The sequence below is a fragment of the Lipophrys pholis genome, assembly GCF_963383615.2.
Source record: "Lipophrys pholis genome assembly, chromosome: 10".
Classification (NCBI taxonomy): domain Eukaryota; kingdom Metazoa; phylum Chordata; class Actinopteri; order Blenniiformes; family Blenniidae; genus Lipophrys; species Lipophrys pholis.
In genome coordinates this window covers 17,141,240-17,166,168 of record NC_137640.1, presented here as the reverse complement: position 1 = coordinate 17,166,168, position 24,929 = coordinate 17,141,240, and the positions used below count along the sequence as shown (strand labels likewise).

At 39.6% G+C, this 24,929-nt stretch overlaps 1 protein-coding gene across 1 annotated transcript in view; it reads right to left on the bottom strand.

The window, feature by feature from the left end:
* Positions 1-24,929, bottom strand: part of negr1 (neuronal growth regulator 1) — a 141,958-nt gene that overhangs the window by 86,235 nt on the left and 30,794 nt on the right. The window contains exon 2 of the mRNA XM_080472614.1: positions 12,569-12,807. Coding sequence (XP_080328740.1) covers positions 12,569-12,807 — 239 coding nt within the window. The remainder of the gene's footprint in view (positions 1-12,568; positions 12,808-24,929) is intronic.

Sequence of the window (24,929 nt, the reverse complement as noted above, 5' to 3'; positions counted from 1 at the left end):
ACCATTTGGGGACGCATGATGTACAGGAGGCTCTCAACTGGCATATGATTGCATCTCATTGTTGATGAAAATGAGGCACCTCCATACAAAGTGAAGCACAGCATGTGTTCTGCCGGTCAAGAGAGATGGTTGTTTTGCCTTCGGTGTTTTGTATTATTGTGTGATTGCCAACACTCCGAATACTTAGATGATAAAAACCTTCAACAAGGAATTTTTTCACTTTTCTGCCAGCGCCACTTACTTTAGGTTGTGGCTCCGGTTCGCTTGACAACAGTCCTCAGTGCTACAGAAAGGCTCATGTTGGTTGAGATGCCTCATGACACCCATCGCAAGTCAGAACGGCTAAACATGCCAAACCTCCAGTCCGTATATGACTTCAGTTAGTGGTTGAAAAAACAAACAAACAAACAAACAAAACTAAGCACTAACGTCAATTGCTGGCATCAACCAATATATGTGTTAAGACAATATTAATTTGTTAGTCAAATCTCAGTTTTCCGAATAATTTCCTGTTTCACTGTCAATGGATTAATTCGTTCAGACCATTTAAAGAAAAACAAAAATAAATTGTCACATTGAATTATTAAATGTCGGCATATTTGATTTCAAAAGCTTTGATCTGTGTATTTGTATGAAATCCGTCCACAGTCTCATACAAAAGACAGAGGTAGCAGAAAAAAAGCAAAGTAGAAAAAGAAAGTTTTGTATTGTTTGTATCTGTATTGTTTTGTGTTTTGCTGTGTCATGTTTGGATGCTATCGTAAAAGCATCTCGAAGATGTGAATTTAGTTGAGGCTGATGACCACTTTAATCTATTTGCATATTTATGATTTCGCTTCTAGTCTTTCTTGAGACTATTGACTGGGCCAACGTTAGTTAATGCATCATATAAAGTAGCAGCAGGGACTTCACGTGAGGATAAGCTAAGCTAATAATAAGAAAAAAACAAAACCAAAGCTGCTTGTAAAATAAAAGATTTTGAAAAAAGCAAACTTTGCTTAAGTCACATTATAGCATTACTGATTTATGAAGGCTGCATTTCCTGCAAAAATATCAACCGGCTTCATGTTTCGGAATAACAGTGCCTGACAAGAAGAACAATGAAGTGCAAACAAAAAGAAGTGGTGGAGATTTGTTAATTACTTTCCCACCAAGACGCGTGTTGGCGTAAGGCTCAAATTGGTATGCTTCTCCCAAAAAAAAGGATGAGTACACTACTGTGGAGAAAATCTTGGTGATCCTGGGCTTAGCATTGCAACAGATAACCCTGCAGGAAGAGTAGCAGAAGTTATCAATTATTTAGATACTGGACTTCGTACTAGAATAAGGTGAAAGTAATTCATAAAGACAAAACAACATTTGCAGCCTAAAAAGTGTGGTTTGAAGGGGAGTTCTCTTGAAGTCAATTCATCTTCAAGCAGCAACATGGGAACATTTTGGTCAATCGTCTAATTGAGAGATCAGATTGTGATATTTACATGAACATTGACTGAAGGTCTCTACAGTTTGAATGCAGCAAAGATATCATCCATTTCTGTCAGCAGATCAATCCCATTATGGTTTCCGCTGTGATGTTTTCCACTTGTGACATGCAGACATGATCCTGCAATCATCTTCATTTGGAAACCTACCAAAAACTAAGGACGACTGCTGATCTAATCAAGCTTGATGTGTTTTTGGGGTTCGTTACCTCCACCAAGAATGTTATAAAATCAGCCACGTTTATTTGTCTGTCTGTTAACAAGGCATCTCAAAAACTAATGAGCTGATCTTCATGAAAATTGGTACACAGGTGCATTTTGATGGAAGGAAGAACCCATTATGTGTTGGTGGTGATCCAGATCAAAAATCTTTGTTACAAATTTTTAATTTTGCTATATATTGTTACATGCCTGTCACTTGAAATGGTTTTGGGAAGTGTGGTTTGAGTTGTCCCGCCGTGCACCGGTGCTCGGCGGCAGACATGAACCACAAGTTAGTGACTGGAACTCTCTGTGACAAGCCAGGCTTCTCAACTACGGTTTGGATGATAACCTGGAAGGAGGTAAGAATACTTTCTTATCTTGTGTATCTTTCAAATTACAAAAATTAAATCATGTGATAAATGGATAAAAGCAGTTGATCTGGATGTGGAATATGTGTCATTTCCTTGTCTCCATGTCGACCCTTGGCGGAGGTCAGAAATCTCTGATTGTTCTTACTTTATTTGCATTTCTATTCAAACTGCACAAAAGAAATATACGCCTTGATCAGATTATTTTCAGGAAAACTGAATATTTAGAAGCAACGGTGTTTCCTGCGTTGACTAGTTGTGCTCTGGCATTGTGTTTTCTTTTGTTTTTCTTTTCTTTTTTCCTTTTTCCATATTAGGATATACTAATGTGATGTAACAGACGTGAGCTCAAAGCTTCCACAGTTAGAAGCAATCTAATGTGCCGTTTACATGGATTATGGTCAGATCATAAAAAGAGCTGCACACCTCCTTTGAACCCGCAGTAATTAACAGATATACAGTCTAATCAGGCAGAGATGTTGACACATATGTTCAATTGCATTGCCTCTGGTCCATGTAACTGCATCTACCGTTTAAGAATTTAGTTATTTCCTCGTCACTACATCTCAACACGTAAATAATGTCTCATAAATATACATGATTCAGTCTCTGATAAGTGACTGTTTACGCAGCTATATCATTTTTAAGTTCAGATTTCCAAACATAAAACATCAGCCAAACAGTATGACCGCTGACATGTGACATAACCGTGTTTACTTATTTTATACAATCCAGTCTGGGTAAGAGCGTCTTCAAATCTGCGGCTCATGTAGGGTGCGACTATTCTGCAGTGGTTAATATCCATCAAAAGTGGTCCAACGAAGGAAAATCAGTGAGACAAGGTAATATTTTTTTTATTTTACAGCTGCACTTTTAATTGTTGCATTGCCTTATTTATGTTTGCCAGTTCTGCCTTGCTCTCCAAAAAAAACAAAAAAAAAACAAAAACTAATTACATTAAAAAGGTGAGACTTACACAGTCAAAGTTAATCTCAAAGTGCTACAGTATTGGAAACACAGAAAACAGTAGAATGAAAAGCCTCTCTGAATAGAAAGAAACTCCAATGAGAAATGACAGAGTTCCAGCAGCTTTGACATAAAAGTGCAGCAAGTTAAAACATAAAAGGTTTGTTGCTATTGAAGAATGATGCTGGGATTTTTTTGTTGTTGCTCATTTTTTTTTTTTTTTTAAAGTCCACAAACAGTCTTTGTCTGTGACTTTACAATCCACAATGCAAAACCTCAAATATCTCCACATGCCACTCCTTAGGTGATTTGGTGGTACTCGAGATGACCAAGCCTGCCATTGTCCTCCCATTTTCATGATCGCCAGCAGAGCAGACAGTGACTCAAGATGACTGTTTTATCACAAAACAAACTACATCACATCATCTGGAGCACCAACAGACACTTCAAATAGGTAATTCGACTATGAACATGAACACGTCAACTCATTTGACAGCCCTACCAGTGATAAAGATGTATCAAACAGAAACTATGTGTCACAGTTTGTTGCATATGATATAACAAACAGGAAGATAAACACAATATTTGGTCATTATATTATGGCGGATCAGTGTTTAAGCCAGTTGTGTCCGTCTTTAGAAAGCCTGGTCTATGGCAACTTCTTGATTCAATATTTGCAGCTATCAGTGAAGGAAAACACCGATAGAATTGCCCAAGTTATCCTGAAGTGCAGGCAAGAATAACTTGGAAGAGATGGAACGATCAAAGTGGGATTGGATCCAAGAAAACTTTGTGGATGTAAATCTACATTTTGCAATATAAATCAACACCACAGCGGATGCTTGTTTCGCTGTATGAGCTGAAATAAGCATTTCAAAGGGCAAAAAGTACAATAGCATCACTCAGTATTGCTGTCAGTAAATTACGCCCACAACTGGCGTACATGAATAGATTAAGCTTTTTTTTATTTTAGAAGATCTGAATCAGAGATTGGCTAAAGTGACATTTCAAGCAACATTGGTTAGACCAAATGTGGCGTGATAAAAATGGGATAGTGACAATGCATAGGTGACCTTTATACGAAGCGATTTCACTGGGAAAGACTGTTCCAGGAGCCCAAACATAAATGTCCAGGTTAGTCTCCTCACAAGCTGCATCTATTCCCTCTCTGGAGGAGAGAGACGAGAGAGCCGAGAGGCTGACCTTTGTCCTTACTCATTTTAATTAAGCACAGCTAATATCAGCTATTTCCATGATGAGGACTCACATTAGCAGAGCTCAAACACACACAAGCCAACACACACATGCAGAAAGACGCATGCTGCGCGCACACACACACACACACACACACACACACACACACACACACACACACACACACACACACACACACACACACACACACACACACACACACACACACACACACACACACACACACACACACACACACACACACACACACACACACACACACACACACACACACACACACACACACACACACACACACACACACACACAATAATTAGTGCCTAACTAAATGTCAGGGGCCATAATGGCAAATCTGTTGCTTTAGACACACTCATATTCTCCCAACAGTTTCTCCTGCGACCTGCAAAACTGAACGAACGAACAGTGTTTTATGAATTATTATGCAATTTGGAGTCTTCCTACAGAAGTATTCCAGTCAGGGACAGTAACACTGATTCACTCACATCTTCTCACAGGACATGAACATCTCATTCTGTAAACAGTTTCAAGGAACAGTAATGCCCACACGTTTTTTTCTTTTTGTTTGTTTTTTTGCTTTGATACTGAGGCCCTGTCCACATGAGCCAAAATAATTTTTTCTCTCTGTCATTATTAAAAACTTTACCCATCTACATGGCACCATTAAAGTGACTCAAAACGATGTAGTACATATGCCAGGCTTATAGGTGGTGCTGTAACTCTGCCAGAGAAAAACACCAAAAACAGACGAATACACAGAGCATGCAAAAAATCCCAGTTTTTGAGAAACCAAACATCGCCTTATTAAACCACATAGCATCTGTATAGTCTGCCATTATCGTTGTTAAGTGATGTTCCAGAAAGGTTCTAGGTTCCAGAGGTGGGCCGATGACGTCATTGTTCGAAGCAATTGTGTGCCTTGCGCATCCACACGTCAAAGCCAAGGTGGCATTTTCAAATATCTCCACTCTGAAATCCATTCTCAAAAAAATTAATAAAAAATTTCAAGCCGCTAAAACACTGCACCGTTTGGATGATTGGCTAAAAACGATGTCGTTACATGAAATGGCATTGTGGTATGGACAGGGTCTGAGACTCACTGCACAGCATATACAATGATTTATTCAAAATCAGCAAAGGTCAAAGATCCCAATCCATATTCATTAGTTTAACACCTCAATCAGCTTCACTGCGTCATGACCTATTTAGAGCGTGGACGGATCTTTTAGTCTACATTTGTCAAGTTGAAACTGTTATACTACCTTCATTAGATCATTCAACAATGACAAACTATATCACGTATAGCAGAGCATATCCTGGTGGTAACAATTGAGGAATCAATTTCTCCACTACTTGTTCAGTTCTTGTACCAGCTGAACACAAATGTAGTGAACTGGTAATCTAATAGCAACATACCAGGGACATCCCATGGTGAGTTAACATGACTAATGACAAAGTAGCAGGTAGCCTTGTTTTTAATGAGCGATGAACAACCAATGCAAAACCCTTCGCACTATTTGACATCAGGGTTAAATGCTAGATTGTTTAACCAATATGTTTGGACACCGCTATCCATTTTAAATTGAATAAAGGGCAAGTCAGCACGAGGTTGGGTTGCAATTACGCTTAAATCGTACCATATTGATGTCACTGGGAGAAATTTTCAACAATAAATGAGGAAGAAATGTCACCATAAAGGTGCTGATTTTGTGGATTAATTCCGGGAGCATTGTTTATTTTTTCATAGTTTTTTTCTTATTTCAAACTCAGATCATGAGAGAATTGAGTGAGAGTGTGTGCGTGCGTGCGTGTGTGTGTGTGTCTTTTCATGCCACACTCTGTAATTAGATTCTATCTCTGTGCTGACATTAAAGAGAAGAGCTGCGACCTGGAGGTTTAGCCCTCCATTTCACTTTTCTCAGAAAAACACTCTGTCTGCATAGGCGTGGGCAAAGTTTTACTGTGGATCCTCTCTGATCTAAAACAATGTCCAAAGAATTTTCATCACATGGAGGATTTCATGGAACATTTTTGGGGAGTGGAAAACAAATATATACTGCATGCCCTACGAAGCCAAAATCATTTCATGATTTATTCACATACAAAATCCTTACATCCTTAGCATTCATACACAATGAACCTTTTCACTTTTTGTCAAATTACAGCCACAAATGTTAATTAATATTATTGGGATTTTATGTGATCGTAAATTTGATTGAATAAAAAAGGTGAAATGGATATAGTTAAAGTATTCAGAACATAGAAAATTAGAGTCTGATGAAAAGTCTCATTTTGCGAGCCACTGTATGCTGCTTTTTAATGTAAGAAAGAGTATGTAACTATGAAACGGCAGGAAAAACAGGAATGATGGGCAAAAACACTGATTTAAATTACAATATTTTAGCTACACAATGATTTGTCAGAATCTTTCACTTTGCAGGGATGAAAGCTCAAAATGTATTCCCACCAACCGACGGTGAAGGAAAATGTGTCTCTTTCCCCCTTCCTCACTATGACGAGATATTCTTAGATGAGAGGTGTTCTGCATATTTAATGCATTATCACATCTACAATCTTAATTAACTGAGCAGGAGGAAAAGAATGGCAGCTGAGTAGAGGGGATAGTCATGTGATGAGCAGGAGGGCGGGTGGGACCTGATACCAATCTCTCAGTCCTCTGGATTCTACATTAGATAATGGGCAAGATAGACTGTATATAGGTCAGTGTAGGAAAGGCGAGAATAAAATACATGTGGATGAAGAAGAGTGATATAGTAAAGAAAATAATACCAGCTGATGACACATGCAGTTATTGTGGGTAATGGTCAGGACATTGGAGATTTACTCAGTAATCCCTGGCACAGCTACAAGGCAGAGGGCATTCTGTTCAATCATGTTAAATCAAGTATTTACAGGAGGCTGAAAGTTTCTTCACATGTGAGAGTGAATCACATCCACATTGATAAAGATACTTTATGTTTTGGTTTTCTACCATTAGTATGTGGAGTGTCCAGAACTAAGAGGAAGAAAATACAGCGATTTGCCTGTTTCCTTTACATCAGAGGACTGTGAACCATAAAGTCAGGAAGATAGTGTTTTTTTAGTTTTACACCCCCCCCCCCCCCCCCCCTTAGGGCCACTATTGAATGTGAAAGTAGGGACAGAAGCAGGAATCTAATTTGCTGGGGTATTATCCGAGAGAGAGAAATGTCACACTGAGATTTGTGAAGACGACAGGGAAGTCACCACAGCCTCTAATACCACAGCAGCATGTCATTCATAAGTTAAATAGTGATAATAACTTCAGATTTCAGTTCCTTTATAACTGTTCACATAATACAAACCCTCCAGAGCTGTAGCTGGTAAGACAAATGTTTCATATCCTCATATGTGGTTCAAACATTACCGTTGTGTCTTACTGATATTGATCAGCTCCTACAAGTTTTATTTAACTTTACCTTGGTTTCTTATTTACAAAAGAGGCGGCATGGCTCGGTTGGTAGCGCGGTCGTCTCCCCATTGGAATGTTGCGGGTTCGATTCCCATCTCGACATGCCTACATGCCGAAGTGTTCTTGGGCAAGACACTGAAACCCAAACTGCCTGGGTGAATGCAGAGTGAGTGGGCAGGTGTGGCTACATGCATTGCTTACCACCATCGAGTATGGAGTGAATGAGTAAAGTGGCTTTGAGTGTCATCAAAAGTGCTATATAAAACCCATGCATTATCATCATTTATTATTAAGTGATGGGAGTAAAGAGAGAGAGCTGAGCTGTAAGGCAAAGTTTTCTGTTTGCAGGTTGTTCTACATCACCACCTTCACCATGTACTTTAGGTCATAACCAAAAGAATAGGATCATGGATACAAGTGGCGAAAATGAGTTTCTTCTGTAGGGTGGCAGGCCTCGCTCTTGTTGACAGAGTGAGAAGTCCGGCCATCTGGGAGAGATTCAAAGCTACTCAAAGCTACAGCTATTCCTCCAATTCGAGAAAACCCAGTGATTCGGGTATCTGATTTGGATGTCCTACTGCTGTTAGTGTAACACGCTTAGCAGGCGAACTGGAGAGAAGTCTCAGGACGGCCCAGGGTTCAGTGGATAATGTATGTTTTGGTTGCTTTTGAGCAGCTTGGGGTCAGCCAAGAGGAGCTGAATGAAGTTCCAATGACAGTGACGGTTCAGATGGATGGATGGATGTTTTTGATAGGGAATTAATATATTGAATTGAGGATAAGGAAGGCAGTTTGTTGAGTTAGAATTACAAATAATGTGCCATTCATTACATACGTTTTGTGGTTTGCCAAATGTCTAATTCATGCAAGAGAAAAAAAATCTGAAAGATCAAAGATCAAACTAATGTCTTGTCTTGAAAAAAATACAGTTTCTCTCTTCAGCTGAAGTATTGAGTGAATGTATCCCTTGCCGATTAAAACATTCAAATAGTTGTTTAACAAAACTTCAATAACAAGCACATACAAGAGAGTCCTCCGGTTCCACAGACATAGATATGCATTACAGATAAGAATAATTGCTTGGTGGATAAGCTGGTCAAGGACCCTTCAAAGTACCTGAAATGAGTTGAGAACATTGCACAATTTCATACATTTACAGTAATCCCCTTTTGCTTTCATTTTCTTGTTACTTATCCCGGTGCACAGTCTAGCAAAGTAAAAGTGCCAAAAAAATCCAGTGCCATGAAATCCTTTCATGTCAACTGGAACATTTGTGTCACTGCATTAATAAATGCTGAATGCTTGGACTGAAAAGCCAAGATTAAAGTGTCTGGGTGTTTTTAGTTTTTTTTTCCTTTTCTTAGCAAGTCTGCCTTTCATTTCAACAGAGAGAGGAAAAAAAAAACTGCACAGTCCCACAAGCCTCTGCAACATGACAGAGCTGCTCCCTTGTTAAATCTCATCTGTAAAGAAATCCCTCTGTTCTCCATGAGTGGGCTTAAGCATGTGTACACAAGTACAGAACAGTGACAGGTAATGTTCCACTGTCCACAGAGGTTTTAGAAAGTAAATAAACTGAAGAACAATATGGTGGAGAGTTACATAGACGCCACAACAGTAGGCATATGTGGTTGTCCTACATCCATAAATAAATGATTGGTTGGCAGTGTAATAAAACTAAAACTTAGACTAACTACAGGGCTGGGTTAAAGACACGAACACAGACATTTGTCAGATGGATTGAGTAATCTGTGCATTTCCCATGCTTCCTGCCTGCAGATCACTCAGACACATGCAAATGCATTTGCATGATGACTCAGCAGTAGCATAAGATGCCATCATAACACCACCTGGCTGTACTAAGAGCTGATAACAGAGAAGGCAACAAGAACATTGCATATCCATGCATCAGAAAATCCTGCATTTCTTTTTTCCTACACTGTTTATCTTTTCTTGTGGCCGTTACATCCAGGACTAAAAAAAACTGTTTTAGACAATTAACTGGTAAACATCTCTGAGTGAAAAGACAAAGATGATACATTTGTGAACAACACTTGATATTTGTAGGTCAGAACTGTTGCCAGATCATAGCCACTAGGTCACATCCATCAGGAGTTCGTGCCATTGCAAAGCATATTATACCGCTGACAGCTGGCACATTAGCTTCAGTTTGATTGTGGCCATATGGCCGGTGGTGACGAGCTGCCATGACCCAAAACACCCCTGGTAAGAGTCCCATTACAGAGTGTTCTTTAGAAAGCCAACACCTACAAAAACATGATGGGCCTGTTGCGACCATTACTGCCTGCCAAGCAGCTGATTACGGTTTATCACAAGTACATTTACAGACATGGTGCACCTGTAAAATGTGGCTGGGGCGGTGGAAAGAGACTGTTTAACCAAAAACAGCTCGGCTCACTTTCACTGTGAATGTCATTACATAAAACACCACTGTCGGTGCTGTGCATCAGGAAACACTCCTACTGTGAAACTAACAGATGATGGGGAGATAATTATAATACCAAACACAAAAAAAAAATAGAAATTAAAAAAGGAAACACGGATAGCTTGTCAGGTCTTTTTCATGAGCGTTTCACCAGACTAATATAAATACTTGATTTAAATAAAGCTTATGAGTTAATGAAAGGAGATATGTTCATCCTTGTCCTGTCTGTATTTACACAGGAAACTATGCAAATTGGTGCACCTTTTCCTTTATCTCTTCCCACACTGTCAAAATCAGCTACTCTTAAATTATAATGTTGGGTTTAATATTTATTACATTGTTTTTTTCCCCACAGACAATTAGTTTCTACTACCAGCTCCTTTAATGTCAATATATCACTATTACCATGTCTTTCCGAACACGTGGCATTCAAACGGACTCATTCCCATTGCTACCTCAGCTCTCAGCTCATTCAAGGAGTCTCTTCAATAGTTCCACAGCCAGCTACAACCCCGCTATACCATCAATCCATACTCTGCATTCTGAGTCGGAGTTTCTCCCTTTAATGGGATTATCGCTATTGATGTTGCTTCATATCATCTACAAGGGATTGCCAAACAAAAACTTTCATTCATTCTGTATGATGTTGAAGGAAAAATGAAGAAAGAAATGTCTCCAATGGGAGCTAAACTCACGGAGATGCAATACGCGCGGCTTAATGACTGAGAATCTCTACAGCCCGCATTGAAACCCCAGGTCCTAAAATCAACACTGGCTCTCGTTTTCAAACCTGAAAATGTAATATATCTGAAGTAAAACAAAACAAAAAAAGGTTGCATGTGCTTTATATCATAATAACACAATATTAAATGGAAAATAGCACTTTGATGAAAAATCTACTCATTCAACTTTTGATTGAATGTGATTTTAAAAACTGTTTAACCAAGCGCTGTCCGGGCCGGCTCTGTTCCGTCCTTCTTATGAAAACTGCTGTTTTTGTAGGCGTGTTGTGTGGACAAAAACAAAAACAGAAACAAATAGACAAAGCAGATATTTCCAGTTATGGTTTACACCAAGAACTTGCAGGTACAGATATAGTCGGACGACTAAAATAATTTTCATAAGCTCTCTCCATATGTCATAAACAGAGATGCCAGCTGGAGAGATGCTACCACTTGCAAATTTCACATATCACTGCTCACACTTCTACAAGGAGTGTGTCTGACCCTTGCCTTCTTCTATTAATAAAATACTGCTTGTGTGGAGGTATGCGTATTCCAGCATTATGTTCTTTAGATAAAGTACTAACCTTGGCTTAATTTGAAACAGAACAGAGCAGGAACAATATGGTTTGTATTTTCAGTTGATAGGATTTCTATCAACAGTGAATTTGAGCCACCCCACCTTCACATGAAATACTAGCGTCATTATGAAAACAAAAGACACAGAGAGAGAGAGAGAGAGAGAGAGAGAGAGAGAGAGAGAGAGAGAGAGAGAGAGAGAGAGAGAGAGAGAGAGAGAGAGAGAGAGAGAGAGAGAGAGAGAGAGAGAGAGAGAGAGAGAGAGAGAGAGAGAGAGAGAGAGAGAGAGAGATGTTGTTCCTCAGGCAGGTTTTCAGTAAAGCTTTTTATCAGCTTATTAAAAACAGGACATGGCAAGTGGAAAATGGATTTTTAGTGGGGCTGTTTTTTCCTGTTGAGCTGCTTACCTACAGTGTGAGGTACCAGCATATAAACTCAGCCATGACCCTATTATTCTAACAAGTAACAATTAGGACACTCTTGTCAATTAGCCTTGTGTGCCCACAACACCTACTTAATGCCTACTAAAATGCAAATGTACCTAGCGACCTTGTTATATACCCACATTGAAACCTAATTCTGACAGCCTCTCTCATGCTCAGTAGCTTTTTTTCTTCCTTTAACACTTGTTAGCCCGTGCAGCAGCGCATGCGGCAAGCCAGTAATAGTACAGATTACAGCTACTAGTTCTAAGACTCAAATCTTTTTGGTGTTAACTCTTGTGACAAAACCCAAGGAGGGCTGATTAAAGCTTCACAGTCTGCCTTTAGCCATTTGAACATACAGGTTTGTTCTTTGCGCTCCATAGCCCACAGGCACAAAATGTACCCTCAGTTTGCCGTCACCTAAGAAAATTGTCTTTCAGTTTTGTGTGGACATTAAACCACAAAAGACAGGAAAGGAAAAACAGACAAGGGGAAAAAAAAAAAAAAAAAAAAAAAGGAAAAACTTTTGTACTACAAATCAAATAGAGAACTGGGCTGCAGGTGTACAAGACAACTGAAGTCCCTCAGAAGACACGAACGTAAAAGGCATCTTATTGTAGATTATGAATCAATAAGTGATCCGTTAAACGTACATATTTGTCTGTAACAAACCACACTGACTATTGAACTTACCTTTTACAATGAGGTTGAGGAGTTTTGGCCGGGGGTTGCGCTCACTCTGGATGGAGCATGTGTACTGGCCATCATCACTTACATCCACTTTCTGTATCTGAAGGCTGTACTCGTGTTTGTCCCCAACACTTGACACGATGGACACACGTGGGTCCACAGACCATTTGTCCTGCCCTGCGAAAATGATACTGGAGCGGTTCAGCCAGGCTCCTTTAGAGATCCGGTCCAACAGGTAGCACCTAAAAGGCAAGACAAAGCATAATTCGATTGCTTAGAGTAATGTTTTCTGCCCGACTCCCGAGCAACTCAACAGAGTTACCATTTCAACGATCATTATGTTTGCTGTCAAAATGTGTTTTCAGAAACTGTTGTCTTGGCCACTTTATAAGATATCAAACTCTAACATGCTGTTTGAGCTGTTATCATGGTTCATGTGTGTTTCTGGGGTCTTGCAAAAATGAAGTTTATACATGCATGAATAGCATGTGAACCAGACGATGTGTAAAAAACCCCCTTAGCCAGAGACACTAATGGGAGAGGTGCCACAAAGTGAGTCATACCAAGCAGAAATCTCTGCACCTGGATGGTGTGACTCAATCTGTTGTAGTTCTGTTAAGACATGAGGTGTGACTCTAGACTAAAATAACCGGAGCAATGAGTAATAGTTCAGCATAAGGAAGGCTGCTGTGTAGTTTAAAGTGGACACTGGGTGAAAGTGAAACTCTTTGTCATTGGATGGATGGATGGATGGATGGATGGATGGATCTACTGTACATGGGGCATTTGGTTCGCCGTCTACTTTAGGTAAAACAAATCACTACAGCCACACTGCAAAACTGATCAGCTGAGTTTGCTGATCACTGACACTAAAAACAGTAAACCTTTCCTCAATCTGTTCTTGCCAATCCTATCAAGACATTCATAACAATAAATACACAAATTATGAAATTGTGTAGCCAAATGGGAAAAATAAATAAATTACCATAGCAAATGTCAGTTGTTTTTTCATATATTAGTCAATTACACAAATGTTCTGCATAACATAAAAGATTCAGTAGGAACAGCTTAGCAAAGAACAATTTGAGATGAATTTGTGAAGTTCCATGTAGCAATAGGTGGACTTTATTTATTCTGGCAGGTCCTTGGAGTTTGCAGAGTTTAGTATACACATTATTACCTTTATTATTTATAATGCATTTATGGCACGGATGAGAGGATAGAATGGATAGAGTAATACTTTTCAATTCACTCAATACACAACTGCATGCCTAAAATGCACAGAGCTTTTGAAGATATTCACCAATATATAAAGACATCTGATAAATCAATTGTGTGTCCAATGGTCAAACCCGCCCCACTATGTTGACCGCTGCAAATGTCTTTCTCTTTGGGAAGCTGAGTGCACAGGCACAGAGTGGTCGATGAAGTCGCCACTTTCACAAGACTGCTGTGCTGGTTATGAATCCATAAGTTGTTGTGACTTAAAAAAAAAAGAAAAAAAGAAAAAAGAAATCCTATGTGGAAAAATACTCTAATAATGAGTAGGAAAACAGGCAATTAAGTTTGGCTCTTTAACTGTTGTCAACATGCCATGCAGACTGCCAGCACCAGTAGCAAAGCCACCGAGGAAATCAGTTTGGCACTCTCCACAAAGCTCTTTACCCTGTATGCCAAGAAAGTGTCTGTCGGTAAGGCAAGTGGAGGACAATGGTCTAGCACAGGCTGGTTTTTCTCTTAAAAAGAAAGCTCACAATACCTGAGAGGTATTGGGACAAATAGGTGGTAAAAAAGGAATAAAGGGTAGTTATAGAGAAAGAAAAAAAAACTCATATATACTTGTGTAGTTCAACTGCTGGCATCTCTATCTATCTATCTATCTATCTATCTATCTATCTAGATCCTACCTGCCTACTGCAATGATCACAACCATTCAAAGACTAATAGCTTAACACATTTTTGGAGTACCCTGTGGAGTACTTTTTAAGGGCTGAACAGGAATCCACAATACGCCTGTGCCCAGCCCACAGCCATTGATATGAACAGCTTGGCAGAAACTTGCTGGGCTTCCATATGATAACCTTGTAAAACAGGGGAACAATTTATTAAAAAAAAATCGAATTGCTATTGACTTCTATCTTCTCACACCAAAATTACCCTTTCAGAATCACATATTATCCTCATGTAGACTTTAAAGGAGATTGGAAGCTACAGTCAGCCTTAATACATACTAGTTCCAATGTATTTTAATCGTCAACAGTCAACAGAAAAACCACCGCAAGGAGGCTTGATCTTTTCGTAAAAAAGAAACATTTATATTTCAATTTGTTTTAAGCGTGCCTACTTTTGCCATAATGTGCTTACATAAACTGCTGACAACAGCTGTTGTTGTGCTGTTGTTGAGGAGGAAACTGAGTTTAACAGCCACCTTTCAAGAATAGATTTGTGGCAAAGTAATACTTTGACAAAGCTGCGCTTGTCTTAAATATCTACAGCCACGTTCGACACTTTGCATTTTTCTTACTTCTCTCGCACTCTGCATCCATAAATTACTAATGTTATCTAAATGTAGTTAATCCCTCACCAGAGAGTCACACAGATAGATGCCTGTGTCAAAACAACTGCCCACAAAGCAATTTTTCAAAACAAGTCATTTTAAATTAGCCCATTTTCACAGGTGGTGTTGTAGTTTAATGTGGCGACTTCCTTTGTTTCTGCGTTCTTCCATAGGAACAACACAAGAACCCATCACAGGTCTGGCATGAGACATAACAATGTGGCAGATTTAGGCTGCTGCTGGGCCAAGCCATTTTGGCTCTCTGTGATAGCAACCAATTTGATGGAGTGTAGACTCAGCGCTGATCAGTTGTATGAAAAGCAATTCCTACAGTCAACATGTAGAGCTGTGATCAAACCGCAGAAATAATTGTCAGTAGCCTGAATCTGCCTGACACACGGACTCCCTGAAATCAGGTATGTCAACCCGATATGTTTCCAAAACCTGCTTGATTTCAGCCGAGAGACACACATGTCATCACTGAGGTAGTTTAGCTGCTCTGAGAGGAATTATTCTTTTGTGTTTACGTCACAACGTTTCACTTCCCTCTATGACACTTCCTGTCTTAAGATATATACGAAATCATGCTAAACAAGTATCACGGATGTTTTCCATTAAAAACTCTTATCTGCCACATTTCACTGATTCTTCCTCTCAGATAGCAGCAGAGCAGTGTGAAGCCGAAAAAACCCCAAAGTTTGGGCTTTGCTCACATCAAGTCCCATCTCTTCAGGAGCGCCCCAGGAAACAGAGAGCCCATTGTTCGTACAAAGGTCCACTAATTATTCCACATACGTCAGAATCTCCCTCTGAAGCATCCCGGACATTAAAACATGCACTGATTGATACTTTTATTCATCCATGCTTCTGAAGAGTGACTGCATACCAGCCAGGCTAATTACAAATCTGTTTTTCCCTTTTCTCCATGTTGGATTTTTGGAAGTGAATATGCACAAAGAAATCTGCTTTTGCAAACATGACAGAGGGACGGAGCACATTGCAGGAGAAGTGTCACTGAATTCTGAATTTTGATTTTCTAAAACTGTTATGTACTCTCCTCTATCAAACAAACATGTTTGTATTTCAGGTCATGCAAACCACCTGTAACCAAATCTTTATTTACATTTCTCACATAAACTAAAAAGCAACCTGCAGAACTAAGACTTTAGAATTCGATATTATCCCCCAAAATACAGAAGTTCAAATACTAGTAAGGATAGGCAGTATAAACTGTAGTTTGTAGAAACTATATGAATTTGGCCCATGGTAGAGATTTTGACCATACTGCATCCTAATATTGTCATCAAGCGAGTCTCTTTTGTTCGACAGCATGGCAGCGGCTGCAAGACGCTTTCACGAGAGGGGAGGAGGAGGAGGAGGAAGAGGAGGGGGAGGCGCTCATAAAGAAGACCGGTGCAACATCGGTCGTATGGACCTGGTTGTCGTTTAAGAAGTCGGCTGTTGAGCAGAAAAACACAATCCAGTGTTTCCTATACATTTATTTAGGAGTGGTGGACCTCCATTCCTAAACCCTCGCTGCCGCTCCTTCAAATTTCTTTTTTTTTTTTTTTTTTTGTAAATATTTGTCGCAAATTCACCACCGTCGCAAGTCTCCACCTTCACAGCAGAGTCCTGCATTGGGTCGGGTACTCGTGAGTACTCAGGTTAACTTCAGATAACTATCCCGAAAAGAGTGGACACCTTGTACTGAGTGGACGACTCACCGTGCATGGACAGGTTTTAACCGTTAACACAGCTTAATGAGAGACAACCTGCCAAACAACAAACAGGTTTTCCTGGCAAATTTCAAGCTGAGCGGACACTAAACAGGCCACAAAACTAGGGCTGGAGCCAATCTGAATATTCAGCCGTTGTGGTGGCATCTGGATATTAATTTTGATATCTGAATAATTGCTGCAACCCCCCCCCCCAAGTGTGATGCTGTCTAAGGACAAGGTGCTTTCTTCTCGTGGAAAAGTTTTGTTTGTTGTTTTGTTTGTTTTTTTGATAAGTTTTGCACGATAAATGGTCTTAAAATGGCATTCTATATTTTTGAAGTTTGTTTATTCTGCCGAAATATATCTGGTGATGTTAGTGTGTTCAGAAACAGTCATTGACAGTCATTTAATTTACAAATTATAACACAATATGGATTTTAGGCCATATCGCCCAGCCCTAAATACTGGTGTGGAAAAGAGAGGCCGTGGGAATATGTTTAATCTGTTTGAGAAGGGGGAACAGTAAAAAACTAAGTTTCCACCCTGGTCCAGTGCATACCCACACTAGCATTTTTAATATGGACCAAAAGGACTAAACCAACTGCATATACTGCACAGGTGTTGTGATGTTTATTCAATAAAATAACTTCTACAACAATCTCGCTTTTTTTAGCTCAGTGCAATACAATGTATGTAGGACTACTGTAAAGTTTTCATCAGAGAACTCAGCAACAGCATATAAAATGTAAGAAAAAAAATAATCGCCACAACATTATCAACCATGATAAAATGCTTAGAGGCGGAGCTTATATATTCATGTTATGTATTTGGTCCACTTGGCCCATGCTATGCTCAGACTTTAATCACATTGTTGACACCTGCTCCATACCAGGGGTGTTTGAACCAGACAAAATGTGACCAAACACTGTCAACACACCCTTAATGACAATTTTTCACCCTCATATAATCTGTGAACATTATAAATATCAAAGCAGTCAAGCCAATGCCCTGTCTCTTTCTGTTCCAGGACATGCTGCTGGACACTTAAGTCACTGAAGTAATAAATGCGATTCACCTACTGAGGAGACCAGCCGGAATATTCCACAGTCCAGTGCTTGTTAAAGAATAATGAGTCAGAAAATGAGTGGTCAATGCTATGGGCTGTGGTGGAGACAATGTCTTTGAGTTTCTGATAACACCACTAAACACTAAACCCTTCTGGGGAAATATAAGAATATTACACGTATAATGTGAGAGCGTGTGAGAAAAAAAACCTTGAAAGGGGAATTTAGTAGCAGATGTTCAATTTCATCCTTTTCTCACATGAGGACAGAATACCTTCATGACTGTACCCTAAACTGTACCACCTTCAGAACGACTCACTGCCCTCGATAAAGCTCAGCTGTCCAGTGAATCCTCAAATGAGAAAATACTTTTCACACTGACTGACTGGATACTGAAGCACTACTGACAGCACACAGAGTGAACAAGTGTGTGAACATATGTAGTCTTTTGTGCTGAAATATTCGACCAGAATAACATCTCAGGACAATTGGCATAAAAAAAAAAAAAAAAAAATGTGTTTAAAACACGATGAATGTTTATAAATTCAAGAGCAAAAGAAAAAAAAAGGTCCATGTTCTGAAACCCACAAAATTGTATTCCTCAAGCAGCTGCCAACTATGATTTATTGGTTGAACTCACTTAAACTCACGTCAACAATAATGGATATGTTAATTGTGAAAAGATATGTCACAGTTCAGATCAAAGCTTTAACAGGAAAGCACAGAAGCCCAGCCAGTAGAAGCATAACAGGAAGCAGATTTCACTTATGCAGCACTTTTCCACCACTTGAGTCGTACCAAAAGGGCTTCACATTGTTAATCACATTGCCCCATTCACACATTCACACACACACCTTCTTGCCAGGCAAGATGCTGAATCCATCCATTGGGAGCAATTTGGGGTTTCAGTTTTATGCTCAAAGACGCATTGACATGTGGAAAGAAGGGGAATTGAACCTGTGAGCTTCCAATTGAAAGAGGACCTGCTCAACTAACCGTGTCGTCCTGTGTGAAAGTGGGCAGGCAGGTAAGGACTCAAGGAGCAGGCGTAAGGGCCCAAGTTATGAAGCACAATCTAAAAACAAATCGAAAGGATGCTAAAAAGTACTGGCAAGAACTTGTGGTTTGCAATCTGGCTTTGGTGCAGCTGGTGGATCAGTGGTACATAAATACTGACGGGCTAATGAGCAGATTGGGAACAGGGGAACAGAGGGGGGTGGGGGGGTTCCAGTAATTCAGAAGGCAGAAAAGCAGGACAGGTGAGGGTGACTGGTCTCAAAAGACACGAGTAGTAACAGAAACTAGGGCAGACTATAAAAAAATAATGGAAATGTTACACAATGTTTAACCAAGGCATAAAGTACACACACAGTCTGAGAAAAGTATTTAAAAGAACACGGAAAGGATTTTCAAAATCCCCACTTCTGTCCACCTCAATGAACCATCAAAATATTGTCACATTGTATTGAGGTGGTACTTAAACAACATGATTACTTTGACGGATGTGAAGGATGTGTTTGTGTTTCTCTTGAATTGCATGACTAAATCACAAAGCAGCAACATCTCATTACCTGAAATGGTGTTTGAAGTTTACTTGAAAAGAAATTCAGGAAGAGAAATTTCCCAAAAGAGTCGAAGGAATGGCTGTTTTTTTTCGACTTGACATGACAAATTCTTTCAGCAATTATGTCTTGTGCACATGACTTGGCAATAATGACCACACTGATGATTAGATAATCAAACTCAGTGGAATAATCCAGAGGTATTTGTGCTTTGTGGTTGAGTAATTCCACTTAATATCCCCTTCCTATTTCGAGGGAAAACACAAAGAAAATATTTGCAGTTTTGTCTAGGCTGGTTGGCCTTCCAGTATGGAGTTTGCATGCTCTCTTTGTGCCGGTGCCACAGTGCAAATATATTAATTTGAGGTGAATTTGTGGCTCGGAATTTGTTGGAAAATGAGTGCGTCCTTTGTCAGTAACGGGCCAATGACCTGTCCGAGCTGTGCCCATACTCAGCTGATATTTGTGGATTTGTGGTGGATGGATACGATCCGTATAAAGTTTCAATTACATTTCAGATGAAAACATTCAATGATACAAGTCTTATGAAATTGTTCACACTGAAGTAGGGCCGGGCAAAAAAATAACTATTCCAAAATAGACTTGAAATGCAGGTTGATGAAAAACTTTGGGCATTATTACACAAAATGAGCCAAACACTGGGTCATGCAGTCAAAGGTAAACCACACCAGTTAATCTGCAGTGCTGGGCGTGACATTCAATAGTACAGCACAATTGTGCAATTTTTTGCGCGTATCCAGTTAAGGAGAGATTGAAATTCCCGAAAAGTGGAAAATGAGTGGAAGTTGGGACCAAACTCATGGATGAAGGTGATGGAGTACTAACAAACCCATTCCATTGCTTGTAAAACATCAACTGCAAAACACACACAATGAGAAAGCCTGATCTATTTGCATGCGCATGCGATTTAGCATGCTTGATGCAGGTCTCAGTATATCAAATCCATAATCTACCAAACAAATTTTATGAACCCCAATGTACTGTGGTGATGCTGCTCCTGTGCCCCTTGAGCAAAGGTAAAGGTTGGTGTTTCTTTCTTTTTCTTTTTGGATGTTTTAGCAGTGGGGTGTGTAGCTGCTGCAGAGGATGAGGAGAATGAGGACACACTGTAGTGCTGTGCGAATGAAGGTACAGAGCACCAGGCTCTTAATCCCTAAAATAATCCTGTCGACTGTGGCCGGTGGGACACATCTGAAGCCTTCCAGCTATAATCCACACACAGACCCAATGTTAAAACCAACATCTAACATCCCAGACACATAGAAAAGAATAAAAACGACGTCATCGCCAAAGCAAGGAGACCTTGTAGTTGGTCTGTTTTTCAAGCCTGTTTTTGTTGTAATACTAGTTATTTTCTCTGAACTGACAGAACGATCAAGTTGCGAGGAATGCTTCACACTCCGGCACACAGTCAAACCAATGTCCATTTAATGTTGTTACCACACAAGAAAGCCTACACAGAATTTCCATTTCCCCTCCAGCTTTGGGTCCCCTTCAGATGCACCTGCCCAACTCCCTGACCCTGAACATGAAGTGACCTGCGTTCGTAAAGCATTGCTTGGATGCTTTTGTCTTGTTTCACATGCATAGAAAGGAGCATCAAAGTCAAATCCGTTCTCAACGCGTGACTGGGAAACTGTACTTTCTCATGTGTGAAGATTAGTGAAGGGCTGTACCTTCTACTTTCGACATCTCCAACCACGCACACACGTGGAAGATTTCATGAGCTGTTTATGTCAACTGGAGGATAAATCAACACCGGTCCTTCCACAAGAACGAATTCAAATGGAGAAAATCGTTGAAAAAGCTACACGAGTAATCTTGGGATTAATTCACATTATTGATTCTTTTCTTTTTTCTTTTCCAAGTGCTGACATTGACAGAATGAATTCAAACCAAGTGCATAAAAATGAATGGGGACTACAAATTTGAGATTGAATAAAAGTCGAGAGCTGGAATTCTGAAGGGATGAAGAGTAGTCCTTGCACATGATGGCTGAGCATCTCCTATCCCAGACCAGTCCTACTCGTAACTGCAGAGTACATTTTCATCAAAACCAAGTTGACTGCTCACACAGATGCTATGAATTGTCACATTCAAAACCCAGCTTGACAAAGTAAGTTCAAACGTTTAAACAGTCTGCCACACCATTATTTGTTAAACAAACGCTATATTGTCTACGAATCGATTTCCTAAGTCCAATTTTAGAGATAGTCTATATCCCTGCCAGACAAGAATTCTGTCAACACACTATTGGACCAGACAGTCAGTAACACTGAACTACAGGGTGCTGACCCAGCCTCACCCGGCTCTATAGGCATCTGACCATCCATATTTATTTTAATAGTTTAATAATATCCACAAACAAAAGACAGGAAATCAGATTTACAGGAAAGCATTTCTCATCTCTCGCTTACAGTGGATTACGGTGAAAAGACAAAGAAAAACGACTCTCTGTTTCTCTGCAAAATTGAAGCATGCTGCAGGCTGACGGCACACTTTAAATCATTTCACCTATTTGAGTTTGTTCAGCGCGTGCTGCATTGAAAAGCAGCCAGTTTGCCTTCTTGAATAATCCACACCTTGGTTTTTGATGCGTTTAAATCATTTCTAAATGATTTAGAAGAGATTGTGACCTGCAGTAGCTATAGGTAGGAGGATTAACATCGTTTAACAGTGTCCCCCCAGATCATCTTTCTTCTCTTATTAATACTACACATCTACATCATGTTGGTGAAGGGCTTACTGGTGAATTCAGATACAACATAGGGCTGGACTAATACACAGATTTGCACCTTTTTTCTACTTTCTTTAAAAACACATTTCATATCAAACAAATAAAATGACACCACCTCCAAATACAAACAAACAAACTGCTTATACTTTCACGGCCTTGATGTCTTTTTCTGGAGGATTACCATCTACATGTTCCTGATATGAGAAAAAGCTGTGGAATATCTCATAAAATAAATTAAGCAAGTTTGAGACTGGACCTTCCTGTGGTTCCAGCAGAAAGAAGAACTGACAATTTAGCCAAAATGCTCCAACAGTTATAAGAAATGTCTCACGAAGAGTCACAGTAGGAATCTCCCAAAAAAACAGTAAGAGGCATTCATTGGTGAATGTTGTGTGAAGTTTCTTATTAATGCAGCAATTGTGACGTTCTAATGACTGACTGGAATTCGACTTTTGTCATGAATTGATAGTGAAGTGTCTGTGTCTCTCCTATGGAAAGAAGAGTGGAATTGTGGGGGGAATAGCTGCATAGAAGAGAAGGCAATCCAACTTTCCAAATTTCTGTTGTCTATTAGTGACCCACTGATCTAACTGAGCGAGGCAGTGGGTGGCTGACAAACCCCAGACAAGTGCACTACAGTTCAGGGTGCTGCAATAATGCCTGTGCCTGGGAGCCTTTTAATCATGGTTCATTTAATTTCAAATATGCTGTTACATGTGGACAGAAAACAGTCCACCAGATCACTCTGTATGAGATTTCAGTCCTCCATGACTGAGCCTATTCATTCCAGTTATTTCTTCGAGTTGTCAATGGATTATTTCACGGAAAGACAGCCAAATTGTCCCGACTAGATTCACATGACACATATGGGAAGGCCAGTAAAAATGCAAAGCTCTTTTTGGGAGGTTAGAATGGCATTCAACAAACCAGCATCATTTAATGAGTGTGCTCTTCATTTCAGCAAATCCAAGATGACATTAATATGAAGTCCATCTTCATCTGTAATGCTTTAACGAAATTCAGTGTCACCAACCCCAGTTGATTATAGATGGAAGCAAAGTACGCCTTTCACAAGTCACCAGTCCATCATCGGGAAAACACAAGTCACACACACTGCAAGCACTCCTGTAGGCAAACGAGAGGGACAAGTTAACCTCAAATGCATGATTGTTTGGACAGGAGGTGGAAACCAGAGGATCTGTAGAAAAACACACACGCCCACAGTGGGAACAGAAATGTATGAAGACACGTTTGAACACCAAAGAGTGACCAGTTGATCCTTGATTTAGTGTGAAATTGCATCATCAATCCTTCACAAGACCAAGAGTGACAGTCATTTCAGGTCATTTTGACATAAATTGTATGCAAGGCATGTTTAAGTTAGATAAGATCAGCAGAGGTCCATTTCTACCATTCAGTAAGCTTAACTACTCCACATGTGTGTAATTTACAGCACAAAAATGGAAACTGAATATACCTGCAACCCCCCAAGGCTTACAGAAAGTAAACAAAAATCCAATTAAGATAATTATGATTTGTAATATCACAATATTATTATAGCAGCGTGATATGTTTCCACCAACTCAGGGCAGTAAATGAAGCCTTTTCATCTGAAGAAAACAACTAAACTAATAAAAGAACAGAGGAAAACAAAAAGTAAGGCACGCAATATAATCAAAAAGACGCTGAGCAACCAGAAAATAACACGACACGTGATGATACAAAACGAGCTCACGTCATAGGAATGGTAAGTGATCTTGGTAAATAAGCATCAGTTATATAGTTTCTTTTTCTTTTTCTAAAAGTTTAACTGTGTCTTCTATTTTGAGTTATACTTGCCTATTCATTAACAGGAGTTTTTCATACTAATTATGCTTGAAGGTGCCAGCAATGTTAGGACCTTTAGCTCAATTATTTCTTTATGTTTGTGTGTTTTTCACATTTCTAATAAAGGTTACAACGCAAAAAGATTCCCAAACACAGTCTTCAACAACTGTATAGACCCAAGGGCTTCTTTTATATACCTTCCAGGGGTTAGAAAGATTCAGTCAAATAAATTACATTACAAGAACTCAATTAATTTTAAACGCTGTGAAGTTGAGATCTTACATAATGTAAAAGTCTCATTCAATAGAAAAGGCCCACGCAAGTATTCAGCAAAAGTATTTTGAATTTAGCTTATTATTTTTTCATTGCTTGCAATGCCATTTCCAGCAGCTCACTTCCTGCACTCTTAGTGCAGCCCACCACCACAGCTTCACAGGAAACAGCACATTAGATGTGAGTGTGCCTTTTTCACTGATGACCCATGAAAACATGGACATAAAATGCCCCCTTTGTGGTAAAACTCTAAAGATGATGTCAAGAAAATTGGAAAAACAAAAGCACACAGGAAAAGTTGCAATATGGGGACATTTAAAACTTCTAAACTCTAATGAGGGTTGTTTTCCTGCATCTTAATATTTTGGTGACATTTTCAAACGCAGGCCACATTTTTTTAGCATCTGTTTTGTCAAACCACGCCACCCGTTTGGAGGTAGCCTGTTTGCTTCGTGTACTTCTGTTACCATTTCCGGGCTGGCAGGGACTACACTGAACAGCTCAGTGGGGATGTCTGCTTCCCACAGCCATCTGTGTGCAGGTCCTCCTAATCCCTGTTTCTCTATCGCCCTTTCACTCCTCCCTTTTACTGAGCCATACTTCTC